General features: G+C 38.3%; 1 protein-coding gene across 2 annotated transcripts in view; it reads left to right on the top strand.

Annotated features, from left to right (window-relative positions):
* Positions 1-16,091, top strand: part of VEGFC (vascular endothelial growth factor C) — a 40,504-nt gene that overhangs the window by 11,831 nt on the left and 12,582 nt on the right. The window contains exon 2 of one of the 2 annotated variants that reach the window (XM_033159984.1): positions 13,909-14,131. In XM_033159984.1, the coding sequence (XP_033015875.1) occupies positions 13,909-14,131 (223 nt within the window). The remainder of the gene's footprint in view (positions 1-13,908; positions 14,132-16,091) is intronic. The other variant, XM_033159985.1, reaches the window with a different exon arrangement.

A 16,091-nucleotide genomic window follows, 5' to 3' on the forward strand; every position in this document is an offset into this window, starting at 1 on the left:
TAGGGCTGATATAGCCCAATAATACCAAGAAAACCACAGCTTCAATAGAATAGCCAGATTTTTTTTGCTTTTACTGTGACTCTCCAGAGTTTTAGTAGTTTATATAATTTCTATGTTATTTTATTTCTATTTAGCTGCCTTGGGTTTCTTTTAATGAAAGCTGGGATAGAAATAAATAGTCATTTTTAGCTTTGCTCAAATGGTTAAAAAGAATGTGTAACATTCCAGCCCTTTGTGAGTTCTTCCTTACCACATTAATGGAAATTTGATGTGTAAATTAATTGCATCCCCCCCCCCCAACTGAGGATACTTTTCCAGTATGGTTCTCTGAGCTGAACAGGTTGCATACCCCAACCCAGATGTTCAGTATAAATAAAAGTTGCTTTGAAATGTTATGATTTTAAGTTCCTTTATATCACATTGTATATGTTTTGTCAGCTGACTGTTTATACTTAGCAGTACTGTGTACTTCTAAAACAACTGAAATATAGCTCAGACAAGCAGTTCCTTTCAGCTTTGATAGACATTTTGTCCCGAATAGGAAGTTCCAAAAACTGCACTGGAAAGTAAAGCCTATACTGTATCAGCTTTTCCCAAAGACATTTCCCCCCATAACAGCCATTTGTGACTATAGTGCTCCTAAAACTAGAACAGAATTTATAAAACAGGCTTTTATGATTTTTTCACTTTAAAATTAATTATCCTTTGTCTCAACAGATGTGAAAAATAAGAGGTAGATTTGAACTTAGTACATTAGTTTTCATAATTTGTTTTCTTTTCCTTAAGCAACAAGTCTTAGTCAATAAATCATTATCTTAAATTGCTGGAGTGTGGGTGGAATGAGATTTTAGTGATGTATGTAAGTTTAGAGCTACATAGTTCTGACTTTCCCCCTTGCTGTAAACTCACTGGTTGGACCTCATTCTGAATATTGTATCTTGTTATTGACATATTAGATATCATGAACTGAAATTAAAGCAGAAAGGTGGGGGCACGTTAATAAGAAAACCTTTTTCCCAAGGTGTTTGGTAACCCAGTTCTTCCTTGGGCTGTGTGCTTTACCTAGGGACAGAGATCTGGAGATCTGTCCTCTTATAAAGGCACAGAATCTCTCATTTTTTCACATGCATGAATTTGCATGTGCTTATGCATAAGATATACTTTTTCTAAGCGCCCTTAAAAAATTAACATGTGGCATGATTTTGACTTACAGAGGGTAGCTGTAAGTCCTTTTGATTGTGGCTGGCAGACTTCCTTGCTTTGTTGAGAAGTTTTCGCCTTTTTTTAAGAAACCCCTGAATCTTGACACTGTCATTGCACCATTGAAAACCCACCTCATTAAGTATACAGCTAGTTTTACCATGTAGTACACCATGTTCACAAACTTTGGATAGGATTGTTCATTCTGAGTTCCTTGTGGGTGCTTTAAATATCGGGTGCCTCTTACAAGCATATTCAGGGTTTCAAAAACATAAATATATCATGTCTGTACAGACCAAAAATTCATACTCCACACAAAGGAATTTTAAATAGAGAGACCTATTCACATTATAAGAGTTTGTGAACATGAAACCTAAAACTATCTATAATATGTCTTGTTTTCATTCAGCTCCTATAAATAACTGGAGATACAGAAATCCAGTCAACAGCCTGAAAATAGAGTGAACTAATTATTTCCAGATATGGGATGAAATGTCTGGAATTTTAATGTAGATTTCTGTCATCCTATGGAACTCTGCTTTGTCACAAGGAAGATAAGATACTGACATAGATATCGTTTCTTAATGGCACTCATTCGTTTTGGCAGTGAATATCTTATTTCTAATTATTTTTTAAAATAATTATTATGAAAATTGTACTGATTGTGGACATAACCACCCACACCTGGCAGAACTATGGACCTCTCTCTCTTTTTTAAGAAAAGGAAGAAGAAAAATTGTCCCACTATTGGTGTTCCAGGGGGAGCCTCTCTAGCTGTCCATTAGTTTCCCCATTGGGAAATGCATTCCAGGAAGTGTGGCAGCCAGTGAGGCTACAGAGATCTATGCAAGGGGTGTTTGGGGGGGGCAGCTTGTTGTTGTTGTTAAAAGAACACACCCCTCACCTACCTTCCGTCATCAACAAAAGGTAAATGTCACACCAAATCCCTGCATCTCTGAGAATTTCTCCCATTCTTTCTCCCACTCCACTCCCACCTTTCTAAAGAGATAGGAAAAACAGCCTATTATTTCACTAGGAGTAGATGTAGAAGCGTTTCCAAAAATCAGAAAAAAGCAACCCACTCTTTTGTTATTTAGTACCTCTGCCCTACTTCTTTAGGAGCTCGATGCTTTCTCCTATCTAAAAATGATCCCCTCAGACATTCTGTAGAGATTTATTCTATTGCTTCTCCCTGTTCTTCTACCACGGGGATGTCTAACAGGTGGGTTGTGATCTACTGTTAGATCCCCATGAGGTTTTGGTAGATTGTGGTTGATCCCTGGCTCCCTTTCCTTAGCATCGCTAAAACTGCCATGCCCCCTCGCCCTGCCCTCCATTGTTGTATGATCTCTGTAAGGGAAGATGGAGCTTTCTCTGTGCTGCTGTTTTGATCCATAGCGATCTTTTTGTGAGTGACTTCACCCCTTTGTCCCTTGTTTTTAACCCCACCAAAAGTGGAACACCCCCCCAAAAGCTTTTTTTAATACCCCTAAAAATACAGGCTTTTCTCCTCCCTAAAAAAAGCTCATCAATTTTGAGCTGAACCCCCCAAAAACAGGGATAGATCACTGCCAGTTTTTAATTCTGAAAGTAGATCGCAGTCTCTTGAGAGTTGGCCACCCCTGTTCTACAACATTGTTTAGGAATCTTTTCTTTGTCCTTTAATGGAAGGAAGGTTAGAAGTCTATATGAAAAATTCCATTCTCATTTAGTTATGGTGAAAATAATATCAGTCTAGCATTATATTTGATCTCTGAATTGCAAATTTTGGAAAGATATTCACAAATGGAGTGCGCAGGCACATCACAGATATAATCATGGGACTGTACCAAACATCAAGCACTTTCTAAGAAGTGCTTAAGTGATGTGATTTTTATTGCATGTTTTAAAAACATTTTTAAAATGATCCCTTTGTTTTCATATTTCATGTTGTTCCGAATGCTTGTTTTCAGAAATTGTTAAACAACTAAGGTAGTTTAAGGTATTGATTATCCTGTTAAAACCCTTTAGCCAAATTACCGTTTTAATCTCTCCATCTCAGTTAAGCCTCACCAAAACTATAAGTGAGGACTTTGCCAGAAGACTTTCCCCCAAACCCTTTACTGACTTATTGAAGTGCAGGTGGGTCTTCCTGTACTACCCTAGAAATCTTGTCTGTTCAACCTAAGCCAAATGATTCAGCCATACTCAACAAGTCTTCAGCCACCAAGCCAATCCGTCTGTCTCTCGAGTCTTCCTTTTTCTTTAACAAACCTCTTCCTTCAATGTTGTCTTCTGGCCAACTCCACAAACACCAAGCACCGACAACCCTAACTCTCCCTCTGCTGAGTAGCACTCACCTGTTACATAAACTTATTCTGGCTCTTCCACTCCAGTCCCAGCCAATCATGCTATCCAACTGAAAATTCTAAACCTGCACCCACCAATCAAAATATGCATACACCAGTCCTTCCACACAGCTGTCAGTTAACTTCCCATATCAAATACATTGCAGTGCACATTGCAATAGTGTTTTCAGTTTTGGGAGGGGTCAGGGCCCAATCAGTTCTGAGTACAGGTGCAAGTCCTCTGCATGGGGATCCACATAAGGTTCTCTTTCTGTCTTCTGCTGCATATCAAGCCATGTCATTGCAGGGAATGAAATGTCTATGAACACCAATATCCATCTAACTGTCCCTCTCTGTACTCTACAAGTTACTTCTGCTCTGGAGCACAAATAATTTGCATGGCAGAGATGAGGGGCTTCCATTCCTAGAAGCTGTCTCTTGCATACATTGGTCAATGGACAGCCCAGGCAACAGGGTTCTATTGAGTCCTAGGGGAATCCTCTATAGACAGGCATTGTATATCCTCTTAATATTTATACATAAAAATATACATAATTATAATTGATCAAAGCACTTCACATGCATTATCACAGTAAACTTGCAACACTCTTGTAAGATTGCTTACTTTTATTCTTTCTTATAAAGTAAGGCCTGTGAGACATGATGAAGCACAACCAGCAAGTTCATGGTGGACCTGAGATTGACACTAGAAGCTTCCATCTCATAGCACAGGCCCCTAAGCACTCACCAGCTCTCATTCAACATGATGCACTGCATGCTTCTGCCACAATTCCTGAATAAGCTAAGCACAAAAAGAGCAAGTGCTTTGTTACATTTACTATAGACATCATTTTTGCGGCACCCATAATCTATTTTGGTATTTCATAACAGCCATGGTAGCTAGAATTCCTGGACTCATTATATATGCCAAGCAAATGTCAGGAGGCAGGTGGCATGAATCTAATATACTAGTTGACCCAAATCTGTTTTCATGGTAATAGAGACTTCCTTTCTTCTTTGTCAAAATATTTTGAGTAATGGCTATATCTGATTGTTGTGAAAAGAAAGGAAAATATTGGTGCATTGCAGTTTTGATGTTGCAAACCATTAAGGAAATATATTTTGATCTTCAAAATGTTACATTCTAGCTACTAAGTTGCATTTTCAAAATACATTTGTGTCCATATGTATTTCATTTCCCCTCTCCCTTACATTTATTTATTTTATCTACCAAAAAACACTAAATCTAATCCCTTTTGGAGTTTACTATTGACATGATAATTAATTGCTCAGTTTTCAAGTTCACCTTCATTTTTTTGAGAGGGGTACATTGCATCTATGCAAAATATTTTCATCAAAATAAACTCAATAAGGGAAATTAGAATGCGGTAGGTTTGTGGAAGTGACATTCACAGCAACAAGAAGTCTTAGTCATATGGAAATACCATAGAAATGTATGTAGCTTAGCAAATAAATTAGATGGTTCTTAATATTGGTTTGCATGTAATATTAAACTATGGCTTAGCATACATGCAAGGTTTTCCAAACTTAGGCGCTCCCCCCTCCCTTCCTCTGGTACTGCTGCAAGGAGATAGGAAGCTTTTGCTTCTGTCTTCAACTAACTGCAGTTACTCTTTGTGTCTGAAGCCAGATAAACTCTGCTTTGTCTTAACTGGTGCGTTCCAGCTATGGTGGATGGGAGCTGTAGTCCAAAATATCTGGAGGACACCCGGCTGGTGAAGGTTTAAGGAAGGAAGCCAACTTCAAACCATACTTCATGATCAACTTGTTTCCTTAAATCATGATCAGCTAAACTGTGGCCCTCTAGGTGTTGCTAGATTGCAACTTCCATCACACGAGGCCATTAGCCATGATGGCTGTGGCTAATGAGACAGCCTCTGGAATGCCACAGGTTCACAACCTCTGCCCTAAATTGTAGTGAACACTCATCACTCTCTCAGTTAACACTCTCAGTTTGCACAATAAACAACAAAAGCAAAAACTTAAATATCCTCCCCTCATCTGTGCTGGAGTAGGAAAGCCTACAGGGTTTACTCAGCTCATTCCTATAGTGTCAAGTGGTGGTTTAGCTTTATGTTCAAAAGTTACCCTGTTATATTTACAGAATACATAAAATACGCATAAAGTACAAGGAGGTCTTGCAATTGGCATAAGATGAATAAAACAGAGAGTGCATTCAGACACAAAAGGAAAGCTTGAATGCAAATATTTCTATAGTTCAGAGAGTTAAGAATGAACCGTAAACTCAAGTGATTCATATCTGTTTCTGCTTCTTCTCAAGACACATGAAGGTGTATTCAACCTATAGCTTGGTTGGAACTCCCTCACTTTGGAGGTATGACTGGGTCCCTCAGTGCTCTTTCCAGCCTCTTTTAATGACATATTTATTCAGAGTATATTGTCTTTTGAGTTTCTGAGGTTAGACTCTCTGCATTAGCTTAATTTAACTTAATTCTCTCTCCCCCCACATACAGATAGATAGATAGATAGATAGATAGTTTATATTATCTGAAGATTTTGAAGTGGTTTGCAATCATAAAAATGTAAGTACAATAAAAACCATGTCAAATGATTTACATAAGAAAAAACATAAACACAGAAGCAATATCCCTATACATAAGCACAATATCAAATAAGGTCAGAGAGCATTACAAGGCACGCAGGTTGTGCTGTGGTCTAAACCACTGAGATTCTTGGACTTGCCAATCAGAAGGTTGGTGGTTCAAATCTGCATGACAGGGTGAGTTTCCATTGCTCTGTCCCAGCTTCTGCCAACCTAGCAGTTCGAAAGCACACCAATGCAAGTAGATAAATAGGCACCGTTGCAGCAGGAAGATAAACTGTGTTTCTGCATGCTCTGGCTTCTATCACGGTGTTGCATTGCGCCAGAAATGGATTAGTCATACTGGCCACACGACCCGGAAAGCTGTCTGCGGGCAAACGCCGGCTCACTCGGCCTGAAGCAAGATGAGCGCCGCAACCCCATAGTCGCCTTTACTGGACTTAACCGTCAAGGCGCCCTTTCCCTTTAACTTTTTACAAGGCAGTTTAATGTGAAATTAAAATCAAACACATTATTCATACAGTTACCATTCCAATCTTACTACCCATCCCACACAACCACTACAGTCATTCACTACCTCAAATACTACCTATTCACACAATAAACCATTCATACTCAACAAGATTACAACCCACATACAACGGATTGCTGCCAGGCATGCAGATGCAAGTTTTTCTCCTCGTCTCTAAAGCACTAATGGGCTCATGCCCCATACCCATTGGGCCATCTAATACTCTTCTCCCAGCTCTCACTTGAGAGCGACCCAGTTCTGTACCAGAGCAATATTTTACCAGGGGGGGGGGAGGTATCAAACTACTTGCATCCATTCAGTTCCAAGTACATAAGCACAACATGGTACTGCACAACCATTTATTTATCCAGCAGTGCAATGAGTCAGTGCATCTGGCTGTTAACCAGAAGGTTGGTGGTTCAAGCCCCCCCCCCCCCAGGGATGGCTGTGGGCAGGATTCCTGCATTGCAAGGGGTTGGAGTAGATGACGCTTGAGGTCCCCTCCAACTCTACAATTCTGTGATTCTAACTCCTGATAAATACCAAATGAGCACTGGTACAAACATCAATCTCACTTAAGGTGGCCCTGAAGGTCACAATATACTCAAGCTGTTGAATTCAGCCAGTGGATATGCTTCACCTGCGAATTGGCCTGCTCCATCTTATGGTCCATTGAATACCTACCAGTTAGTTCAGTTGGTTGGAGTGTGGTACTTATGTTGCCAAGGTCGCAGGCTCGATCCCTGTATGGGCCAGCTAAATATTCCTGCATTGCAGGGGATTGGACTAGATGATCCTCGGGGCACCTTTCAGCTCTGTGATTCTATGATATCTTGTTGGCCAGCATCTCATGCTCACTGCTCATCCTTGGCTGAGACCTGCAGGACAAGATCCCTTTTGGGAAGTGGGAGGGAGAGAGAATGGAAAAAAAACAAACTCAAAGAAGGAGGCCAGATGGATCTTCTTCCACTAACAAACCAACCTCACCTTCCATAATCCTTACTGTGAGTAATATGATGCTAATCCAGAAATAGAATCTTTAATATTATGCTAATATGGTGACATCTTAAGATTCTTTGTTGTATTGTTTGGGTATGTTTTATTGTTGCTTTCATACTTTACAAGGTCATGTGATCTTCAGAAATAGGGTGGTTAAAAAGAAAGTACAGGTAATAATATTAATTAATTATGCATGACAGCCTGCTGTTACATCCAAACTGGCAAATGATACTTTGAACAAAGCAGGGCCAAACAGTTTGGACTGGGTTTAGAAGAACAGGTGAAGACAACGAAACAGGAAACATAGACTACCAAATTCTGTCCTGTCAACTGCCCTGAGACCTGTGGGTTTAAGGTGGCATACAGAATTAATAAAATTAATAAATAATAAAGACCAAATGCAATGCAGTGCTTATTGTCAGCACACCACTATCAGATTTCCAATTAGTAAGTGATCCTAGATTTTTTTCCCCCTTGAAATGCACATTGAAGGAAGATTAGGATTAAAAGATGTCCTTATATGGCCATACTCTCAGTTCCAGTTACTTCTTGTAGATATGCCTATTTCAAAAGACACATCACAAGAATATGAGTGCATTTAGGAAAAATAATGTGCAAACAAAGTTTGCAGGAGGAAGCCTGGAGGCAAATGTAGCTTTTAAAAAAAATCGCTGGCACCATGCTGCAATGCACCTTTTTTCTGTGTTCAGAATGATCCTAAGTAAAAAAAAAAAAATCACCATAAAACTTTCAAGAAATGCTGAAAAGATCCAGGAGTGACACTTTCTTTTTGAGTAGCTTTGTATTCAAGGCTGGATCCAGATGGTATCTTTCTATGCTGGTCTCACATGTTATCGGGGGGTATTCCGGCAGCCCTGTTTAGGGAAGTTTTTAATATGTGACATTTTAATGTATTTTAATATTTGTTGGAAACTGCCCAGGGTGGCTGGGGAAACCCATCCAGATGGGCAGGGTACAAATAATTTATTATTATTATTACGACTACTACTACACAGTTTTGCTTATACATGCAATGGCAAGAAACGTAAACCCTGCATAAGATGTGAGCTACCTGTATATCATCTGATTATAATAATTATCTTCTACAGTTTGCAGAAGGGATGCGGCTGGCGCTGTGGTCTAAACCACAGAGCCTAGGGCTTGCCGATCAGAAGGTCGGCGGTTTGAATCCCCGCAACGGGGTGAGCTCCCGTTGCTCGGTCCCTGCTCCTGCCAACCTAGCAGTTGGAAAGCATATCAAAGTGCAAGTAGATAAATAGGTACCACTCCAGTGGGAAGGTAAACGGCATTTCCGTGCTCTGCTCTGGTTCACCAGAAGTGGCTTAGTCATGCTGGCCACATGACCCGGAAGCTGTATGCCGGCTCCCTCAGCCAATAAAGCAAGGTGAGCACCGCAACCCCTGAGTCGTCCGTGACTGGACTTAACGGTCAGGGGTCCCTTTACCTTTACCTTTACCGTTTGCAGGATTTCCTTTCAGCTATAAAGTAGGGAAATTACATAGCCACATAGAGAGGGAAATATATGATGTGACTATGCTTGGACAATGGAATGCTGTATTTCTGATTTAGGTCTACTAGGTTGAAGATATTAGCACATCTTAGTTCTCTTTAGTTTTCTTATTTTGGGTATGCAAGTAAACATGGTGTTCAATTAAAATGTTCCACTAACACTTTCTTTGGTTTGTATGATGGGCAGAGCTTTAATTAAGGAAAACTGAAGAATTTTTTTAATGAATTCAGCTGTTTCTTAAGTCATTTTGGTTATTACATGCAGGAAGCACAGTGACCACTTAATATATTCAATGTGAGAACTTATTAACATCTGGAATTGGACTTTTTAGCCATGGTAAATTAACAACTGACACAGTGACCTTTTATAATATTTCTAGTGTCTGCCTGGAAGTTTCTCTCTGTGTAAAATGTTAGAAATTCTCATGGAAATATTTCATCTTAATTTGCTTCTTGAACTTTTTTACATGTTACAAAATGAACCATATTTAACTGTTCTCAACTTAAGACCAGACTATTCTGTTTACATACTGGATTTGATAAATCATGCAGCTTATAGCATATTTAAGTGGAACACTTAAACAGAATTAGTTCTGGACTGAAACTCTGCACACACCCATCATACTTATAACCCTGAATTATAAAGAAAGATATGTTGTTTGAAATATCAAAATGTCAGACTAGAGTCAGCCGTGAAAGAAAAATAAAACATATTAAAATATTTCAATTTTACCTTTTGCATGTTCCTTTACAGTGAAAATACTGGTAATTTGAACTGAAATAAATAGTAAAATAAAACTGAATTTCTCACATTTTTTCTTCAGAAAACATTCTTCTGTGAACACTGAAAAGTAAAGATTGCAACTAGAGTGACAATTTTTAATACTGAAATATTATTATTAAATACTGTAGCTACCTGTTAATGGAATGTAAATAGAAACATTGTCTAGCTTATGTTTCAGTGTGCAGGATATGTAGCACTTTCCATTACAGGACAGTGCTGTTGGAGAGGATGGTTTAGAAGAGAGAGCCTTACTCTCTTGTTGCAAAATTGCTATTTCTCCAACACATTAAAACTTTGTTAGATTTTATATCTGCCCTCATCCATCTTAAAACAAATGTTCCCCATTAAAATACTTAGGCTAGAATAAGTCACAGACACCTAGCTTTGCAAATAAGTGAAGATCTTGATGCAGATTATACAGTAAACAAGTCTCCATCCATTGGCAGTATGATAAAGAAAAGGTTCCAAATGACCTAAAAGGAAAGAAGTTGATTTCCTTACAAAAAGTATTATATAAGATTTGGGTTAGCAAAGATGTAGGCTGTAAAATCTCATTTAGAGAGATTTTATTCACTTGGTTTTCCTTCAGCTGGAAAGCCATGGTTGCATGCCTCCTTGTTCAGATCTTGTATGGTGTGGAGATTACAAATGCTTATGTCAAAACCAGTTTTCTCCTTCATCTAATAGCCTTTGTATCATCAGAGTGAAGGTATCTTAAAGTGACTGTATATATAAGCAGCAGTCTCAATATTTGCAGCAGATGGTACATTTACAAGAAGAAAGAAAATCCAATAACACTCGTGATCATTTCTAGAAGTACACATTTCAGAACTGACTTGTGAAATACATGGTTTTGCTTGTGGGAGTCTTTGATACTAGTTTGTGTGGGAGGGGCAGATCCGTTCTAAATGGTCTGTGGATTGCAAGTTAAAATGTCATTGAAATGGCAAAAATATTTTTTCACTGTTCCATTCCTGATTATTTATAAGGTGACCTGCAGGCTTGTGAAACCCACAGTGTTTCCACAGACATAGGGCCTTCTACAGCAAAACACAAATCCAATAAAATGTCTTCCTTTTTATGTTTATGCTTGGCTTATCACTACCTTTACATTCCTTCTTACTTTTTGAGATGTTATTTGTGCACTGAATCATTGGGAGTGATGTTAATGACATAATTTATGTTGCCATTATTGACTATTCTTTTCACTATTTTTGAACTGAGCCATTTGTTGACTTGGCAATCTTTTATGTAGGTTTTTTTCTTCATGGCCTACTATGCTTAAATTTGAAATACTTGTTAGAACAAGGCAACATGACAAAGTAGGTGGTCTTCCGATTAATATTTCTGTTCAGATCTGTAAACTGTACAAGGATTGTTTAACAGTTCTGAATCCATGCCTTATGACATTATTCCATTTGTTTTGGAATAAAGTCCAGCATTTGCATTGGAACTTACTGCATGTTGCTCATGGACTAAGGCGGGGGTGGATTTTCTTCAGAATTGCTCTTTATATTTGCTTACTTCACATACTTTGATCATCTCTTGTTAAACATTTGGGCTATAGTTTACTTCTGTTTAGTCAAAAGTTCTAGCTATTACCATTCAAACACATGCCGGAGAAAGAATGTTGCTTATTAATTTATAGCATATTATAAACAGTGGTAAGAAGTGAGATGAGCAACATTCGTTTGAGATGTGGGCCACTAAATTATCACAAATTAAAATGTTATATAGTAAATAAGGATATTATCATAATGAAAATATAATACAACTACATGAAAGATAATATTTTAATTGATGAAGAACAGATGCTTCCCTTTTATTAACACAAGCCACTATTTAAAGGTTTAAACAGCACTTGCATTCCACCTTCTGTCAAGTAACTGATAGCCTTCCATCTCACTGCTGCAAGGCACTTTACCTCCCTAGTATGTGTCTCCATAGGCAAGCAGAAGACCAGACATATAGCTTGAGCTTTGAATTGTAATTGGGGAATAATATGTGGCAGAACATTTTTCACAGAAAACATTCCATTTCTAAAAATGCATTGTTACATAAAATTAGTTAATAACATGATGATTGGATCAAATGATTGTCAAAATTTTGCAGTTTCAAAATTGGGGTAGCATGGGAGGTGCAAAGCCAGTGGTGCAGTACTGCTCCCTTTCAGCACATGAATTACAGGTTCTCCCTTTGTCTGTGACTAAGCCAGCAAACAAGCCTGTTTCTCAGGCCTTCCTTTTCTTCTCCAATGCCCTTCTTCCATCATTGTTGTCGTCTTCTGGTGGACTCCACAAACACCAAGCACCAACAGCTATAATTCTGTCTCTGCTAACCAGCTGCCAACCATATAAACACATCTTTTGGCCCCTCTTAATAATACATTTCCATTAACCAATTTGTCCTGCATACAAGTAAATGAACACAAAGGTTTATAGACATCATTTTTCCATTAAAAGCTCTCACAACAAATCCTTGAAAATGAAATGTGCTGACAACTATGATCACTATAAACCCATTAAGTTGTATTATTGCATGTCACACCATCAATTATGAGTTGCAGGCTCAGCCAAGTATTAAGTATTTTGACCTTTATAATTAATAATGGGCACCAGGGATGACTTAAAGATAAAGCCATGGTGTGAAAATATAAACTACATTTAGTTTGTACTGCTAGGTTGGACAGATGCTTGAGCATTTATTTCATTAAGCAACTGAGGTTGTTTTTTTACAGTTGCTGGATTTTTGGTTGGGTTTTTTTTAGTAACAATATATACAATGAATATACTTTACCCAATTATTCATGCAAAATAATCTTACTTGCACCTGAAGTAGCTAAAATCTCATTGTAAGCTCATTAGCCAGCAGGGCTATTATATTATGACAAGTTAGAATAAAGGAGAATTTCATATGTGATTGGAATTCCTTTAGGGTGAAGGCATTAAATATTTCAGACCATTACCTTGAAAAAAGTATATATTGTTAATTATTTTATTCCCCCCCTCCCGCGTTAATTGCATGACATACTGCAAATTCAAAAAGACTGCTTAAACATAATCCAGAAGGTATATTGTAAATGTGTACTCTTAAAAACTATTATATATATACACAGTGGTACCTCTGGTTACGAACTTAATTCGTTCTGGAGGTCCGTTCTTAACCTGAGGTACCACTTTAGCTAATGGGGCCTCACGCCTCCGGTGCGCAATTTCTGTTCCCATCCCAAAACAAAGTTATTAACCCGAGATACTACTTCCAGGTTAGAGGAGTCTGTAACCTGAAGTGTTTGTAACCCGAGGTACCACTGTATTAAAAGTATACAATGATAGACTTATAGAAAATGGAACCATGAAATTCAGAAAAGATGATTCAACTGCTTTTAGTTCTTCCTCCGCTTGCTGCCTTTTTCACTGCATTGCCCCCCCCTCTCTCTGGTTCTTAGTTAATTTTTAAATGTTTATTTTCATCAGATTAAAGTGCACTGTTTTTACTTTATGCTAAATCATTGTCATAGTGGGACACAAAATCAATGATTGAAGGCTCTATAAGATTAGCTGGCATTTCCTGCCTTGTTTCTAAATAAGGGTGCATAGACTTGCAGCCTAAGTGATATTGAATCTGTGTTTGTAGTTTATTCACGTTTGCCTAAAACTAGTGTTCATGTGTAAGTGTCCCCAATGGCAGTTTGTTTGGACCAATAATGGCAATATACTGGGCTAACAAAGTCAATATATTGTTTCCTCCTTGTACTTTCATAACAGCCTTAAGAAATCAAAGAAGATAGGTAGACAGACAGACTTGAATGCATTTTTGATAATGAAGTCTCTATAGGGAAAGAGACGTCCTTACTTGCTGTTGATTATATATATATATATATATATATATATATATATATATATATATATATATATATAATATGTATGTAAACATTTGTATAATGTGGGAAGTAATTATTTTTGCTCTTTTTTAGCAGACTCATGCAAGTAAAGAGTTGGAAGAGCAGTTGCGGTCTGTATCCAGTGTGGATGAACTCATGACAGTACTTTATCCAGAATACTGGAAAATGTTCAAATGTCAGTTGAGGAAAGGGAGCTGGCAACACAATAGGGAACAGTCCAGCTTCGATGCAAGATCAGAGGATTCAAATCCAGTAAAATTTGCTGCGGCTCATTACAATCCCGAGATCTTGAAAAGTAAGTGTTGAAAATTTAATGTCCACCAGATACTGTAAATCAGTTTTTTAAAAAAATTAAATGTAAACTCTGAAAACAAAACTGCGAAAATGTTACGTTAAAGCATAATTTAGCATACTGAGAACCAAAAACCCTCACTAATAACAAGAAATTCCATAACTGTTTGCAGGTTTTTGAGCTACCATATTTTTATGTGTATAAAATGCTCATATGTATATGGCTACCCCCCTTTTTAACCCAAAATCAAGAAATCAATATTTTAAACATCAGATAGAACAACTTTGATATTTTATTAAATATTCAAAGCACTAGCACCAGTGTAGCAACCCCCAGCAGTGGGGAGTGTGCATGCATGTGTTGGCAGCAGTGAAGAAGCATTGCCCACCAACACCCAAGATCGCCCAAAATTTTTCAGTTTTGGGGGGGAGAAAAAAACCCTGAGCAGTCACCATCTGTGTATAAGAAAACCCCCAGTTTTTGACTCTTTTTTTTTTTGCAAAAACAATCTTATACAGAAAAAATACTGTATATTGTAAAAAAAATAAGTGAGGTGTGCAGTTTTTCCCCAAGACCAAGATCAGCAATCTAGGCACAGCAGACGGAGGGAAATCTAAGCTAGGAAAAAGGAGGCAGACCAAATGTGAAGTACAGATATGCTCATCTGGCAGTTTGTCTGACAAATTATTCAGACCAAAGAAGCAGGAAGTATTATCTACTGATATCTAGGAGTCATTTGATTCACATGATTTGACAGGTGTAACTCCTGATGCAGTCTCTGGATGTAACAACTTAATAGAGCAATCCTATCTCCCTTCTGCCGCTGCCATGTGTGTTCTTGGTGGTAGCAGTTAAAGGAAATAGGTCGGGCAGATAGGGCACTATTGCTGCAGGCTGGCACAGCAATTGGGCCCACTGGCAGGGATACTACCAGCAGGTTTTTCGCCCACCCATATGTTTCATGGACAGAAGTGGGAGGTTGCACTTGTAAGAGGCCAGCTGATGCAGTACAACCACCCACCCACACAGTCCAATGTTAAGGGGTTAAAATTGCAGCCTTAGTTTTGCATCCCAGTCCTAGACTAAGAGGAGGATTTAGCACCCCATTCCAGTTCGGACAGCTAGCTTTAGACTTCTGGAAAGTTACAACAAGGAAGCCTTTATCTGGAAATAGGTCTGGATCTATAGTACTTTCATTCCAGCCCTGTTTTTTGTAGTCTCTGTGCAGGCACATATATGGGTTCTGCAGCTGAGCACCATTTGGAAACTTTCTAGAGTTCATGGCCAGAAGCTGGTATCATGCCCACCCCCACCCATTCATCAGAAGATGTTTTTTAATTATGCATGCCTTGAGTATGTGCCTTCCCACCCATTTCTCTTTTGACTACCACAAAGGCAACAGAATGGAAAATTTTCTCAGGAAATTGCTCTTCAGTGAATTCTGTAAGTCCTTCCTTTCACCCTATTTTAATCAAGAAGCTTCCTTTTTGCTTTTTTTAAAAACATAATAATCACTAGCTACATTTATATTTGGTAGTATTGCCCTTGCATTTTGTCCCCATGCACCTATGGTGCAGCTGATCTCTCATAAGAAGTGCTGAAATTGTGGGAGGAAGATTCCCACCTCTGATAGCAAGCTGTTTAAAGCAGGATGATAACTGCTATCTGATCTGTTTATGAAGCTAAACAGTTGACTCCTGTTCATTGCCAAAACTGCACTAAGCAAGCTCATAGGAATTGTTGTTCTTATCTATGTGGAATGAGCTTTGCAGACCACAAAAAGTATGGTACCCAAGACTTCCTACATAGAGACAACATATCTGTCCCCAATCTCAGTTTATGCACTGTCCCTACTAACCATCTGACCCAGGTGTCAGTTCATTAGTCTCTGCTTACCAATAGACTTAAGGACAAAGACTGAAAAGGAAAGAATTAAGACCATAGTAATGACTGCTTGGTTTCA

Source organism: Lacerta agilis, chromosome 9, assembly GCF_009819535.1.
Source record: "Lacerta agilis isolate rLacAgi1 chromosome 9, rLacAgi1.pri, whole genome shotgun sequence".
Classification (NCBI taxonomy): Eukaryota; Metazoa; Chordata; class Lepidosauria; order Squamata; family Lacertidae; genus Lacerta; species Lacerta agilis.